Genomic DNA, 3,669 nt, shown 5'->3' with positions numbered 1-3,669 from the left:
ATCCTACAGTATCTTTACAGTCTTTATTTTACAGTTAAAATAAATGTTTATCAAATAAAGTTTAATGTTACAACTAATCGTGGATCCCTTTAAGGAGAGACTTTTAGGAGGCTAAAGGCTGCAAGCAATAAGCTGAGACTATTTTAAAATGTACTCATTTTGAGTTTTTTTAGAAAACAATACAATTGTAACAGTGGGGTCATTGTTAGAAACATGGCAGATGATGATTATAATACCAAATAAGTCTGTCATATACTGTCTGTCATCTTATAACACAAAGGTAAGTTTTTAGAAAAATCTATTTTCCCCCAAAATTTATTCTGATATAAGTTACTTGTTTAGACAATGAAAATAGATTTATATAAAAATGGGCACAAAAAATTGTTTAGTTTTTCATATTTTTAAACAAGGCAGCGCAAAATATCAATGCAATCTTTTTAATGTAAGCACCAAAGAATTGTGTCTAGTATCTGACCAAATGTGAAATATATTTCAAACCTCTTTATTTCCTTAGTAAAGGTGCTAAAATGTTTGATGGTGATTGTGAGCGCAAAAATGAAATATGGCCTAAGCGGCCTCTCATAAAAATGAGAACTTTTTTAACATTGTGATCCTTATCGACTTTTAGATTACATTTTTTCTCATTTATGTTTAGTCTGTCATAAAAGAAATAAGTTTTTGAGCTTCTGAAAAATCACGTCTGTTTTAACCTTTGACATACTGTATCAACCACATTACAAATATTTTGAAACTCTATTCTGGCTTTTGGTTTTAGTGTCACCCCTGGATTTTCAACGAGCTTCACTGTAACTTCTTCCACAATCAACATCACAAAATGCTAACATATCCAGAGATCATTCACATTCAAACAGGAACTCGTTGAAACGTCTCAGTTCCACCACAGAGACTCAAACATGTAAGTGTATCATCACTCACCTGCTGTTAAACATTATTTGAACAGCTGCATGTCAGATGATCACAAAAAATAGTATCTTGAAACAAAAACTACTTCCTGGTTGGGAATGCAGCCCAAAATGTCATTGCACATACACTCAGCTCTGGGTCTGGTTTATAGATCTTTACTGCATCCCTTCCCCTCTGGTTCTGCTGCCCCAAACTCTGGTTAATAAAGGCAACAGCTATTAAAAAATGAAACAAACCAAAAAAGCAAATGAATGTAAAGATCATGTCTTAATGATCCATCCATCCATCCATCCATCCATTTTCTTCCGCCTATCCGGGGTCGGGTCGCGGGGGCAGCAGCTTCAGAAGGGAGGCCCAGACCTCCCTCTCCCCAGCCACTTCTTCCAGCTCCTCCAGGGGAACCCCAAGGCATTCTCAGGCCAGCCGAGAGACATAGTCCCTCCAGCGTGTCCTGGGTCTTCCTCGGGGCCTTTTCCCAGTGGGACGTGCCCGGAATACCTCACCAGGGAGGCGTCCAGGAGGCATCCTTACCAGATGCCCGAGCCACCTCAACTGGCTCCTCTTGACGTGGAGGAGCAGCGGCTCTACTCTGAGTCCCTCCCGGATGACCGAGCTTCTCACCCTATCTCTAAGGGAGAGCCCAGCCACCCTGCGGAGGAAACCCATTTCGGCCGCTTGTATCCGGGACCTCGTTCTTTCGGTCATGACCCAAAGCTCATGACCATAGATGAGGGTAGGAACGTAGATCGACCGGTAAATCGAGAGCTTCGCTTTCTGACTCAGCTCTCTCTTCACCACGACGGACCGGTACAGCGCCCGCTGCGCCAATCCGCCTGTCGACCTCCCACTCCGTTCTTCCCCCATTCGTGAACAAGATCCCCAGATACTTAAACTCCTCCACTTGAGACAGGGCGACCCCCCTGACCCAGAGAAGGCACTCTGCCCTTTTCCAGCTCAAGACCATGGCCTCGGATTTGGAGGCACTGAGCCTCATCCCGGCCGCTTCACACTCGGCCGCGAACCGCTCCAGCGAGAGCTGCAGATCTTGTTCCGATGAAGCCAACAGGACCACATCATCCGCAAAAAGCAGAGATGCGATCCTAAGACCACCAAAACAGATCCCCTCAGCACCTCGGCTGCGCCTAGAAATTCTGTCCATGAAAGTAATGAACAGAATCGGTGACAAAGGGCAGCCTTGGCGGAGTCCAACTCTCACCGGAAACGAGCCCGACTTACTGCCGGCAATGCGAACCAGACTCTGACACCGGTCGTACAAGGACCTGACAGCCCGTATCATTAAGACCGTATGTCTTAATGATAAATTACACAAAAATCTGCTGTGAAACGTTTCTTGGGAGAAGCTTTTCAGTGTAATATAGTCTGACTGGAGATTTTGTAGTAAACAGCTGAAATTTCATGGCTGTCAGAGCTACCAATAAAACATCCTGAATGAGGCTGCTGTTCTCTTTAACTTTAGCCGGACATTAAAAACGTCTAATAACATGATTAAAACAGACGGGCTTCCCCTTCATTTTACAGAAATAGCTTAATTCTGAGCAGACTGACGAGCTGGCACCTAGTCAGGAAGTAACCAAGACCAAAAAATAACTTTATTAGCTGTTTACACAAATATTTTATTAAACCTTCATACTACCCTAACTTTCACACAGTTAATTACATTCAATTCTATGGTTAGCTGCTAAAGCATGTAGCAGTAGCAGCTAGCTGTAGAACCTTTGGTGCAACCTGGGGTCACTTCTGATGGGAATTTTATTAGTGTTTTAGCAAAATTAACTAAGTAATATGAAAGTGACAGAAGTGGAAATATTAGAATAATGAAATGCTGGTTCATCCACAAAGGATAACATTTTGGAGACAGCCCATTTCAAGATGGCTGCCGAAGCTAATCAATCTTAGAAAACAAGAAAATACAACTCCGTCTTTCAGAAACTGAGCTATCTGAAAGTGCTAATAAATCAAATTTACTTCAAACTTTGAACATGCAACACTGTGGGCATTTTGCCAGAGAATGCCACCTTTCATTAGAATATAGTTATTGTTTATTTCTCCTTTCCTGGACCCTGTTTTTATTTGTAAGGTCACATTAATTTGTAGAAATGCAGAGATTGTCGGAAGTTCGTAGGAGAACCCACCCGAACAGCAAAGTTACATTTGCCCTTGCGTACAGCCTCCTCGTCAGCCTGCCACTGATGCGGTCTGCTGGCCTCGGGCACATAGGTGGGCTTCTTCCTCCTCAGACTCTGACGAAGCTTGTTCATCTCCGGGGTCACGTGCTCCCTGGAACTGCACACAGAGAAAACAATGCTGGTTTAACTCGGGGCACAAAGCCTGAACAGCAGCAGTATGTATTAGATCACCAAGAATAAAGCAAAATATGGTCTATTTTAAACATTGAACCCATTAAAGACTAAGTAAATAAAACATCAGCAATATATAAAGTCCTAGCACGTAAATATTGTCGTTTCGTACAGAAAGATGAGCGTGAAGTGGATTTTATTGATTAGCTGGAGCTCATTTTGCAGTCATCCTTTCTAACAAGACAGTCAGTAAATCAGTCTGTCCGCATGATGCTCCATTGATTCTGCTCTCAGCTACAGGCTGCACAAATCCCACAGGTGACACACACACCGGGCTCACTTTCATCTCTGCACAACACATCAACAGAGCTGATCAGGAGTCAGGACACACACACACACACACACACACACACACACACACACACAC

At 43.0% G+C, this 3,669-nt stretch overlaps 1 protein-coding gene across 1 annotated transcript in view; it reads right to left on the bottom strand.

The window, feature by feature from the left end:
* numbl (NUMB like endocytic adaptor protein) overlaps positions 1 to 3,228 on the bottom strand; it is a gene marked incomplete at its 5' end in the record, with an annotated part of 33,080 nt that extends 29,852 nt beyond the window's left edge. The window contains 1 exon segment of the mRNA XM_014032636.1: positions 3,078 to 3,228. Within this exon segment, the coding sequence (XP_013888090.1) occupies positions 3,078 to 3,228 (151 nt within the window).
* Between the last annotated feature and the right edge of the window lie 441 nt (positions 3,229 to 3,669).

The sequence above is a fragment of the Austrofundulus limnaeus genome, unplaced genomic scaffold (genome assembly GCF_001266775.1).
Source record: "Austrofundulus limnaeus strain Quisiro unplaced genomic scaffold, Austrofundulus_limnaeus-1.0 Scaffold1501, whole genome shotgun sequence".
In the NCBI taxonomy this organism is placed as follows: Eukaryota; Metazoa; Chordata; class Actinopteri; order Cyprinodontiformes; family Rivulidae; genus Austrofundulus; species Austrofundulus limnaeus.
This window is presented reverse-complemented; position numbering and strand designations above follow the sequence as displayed.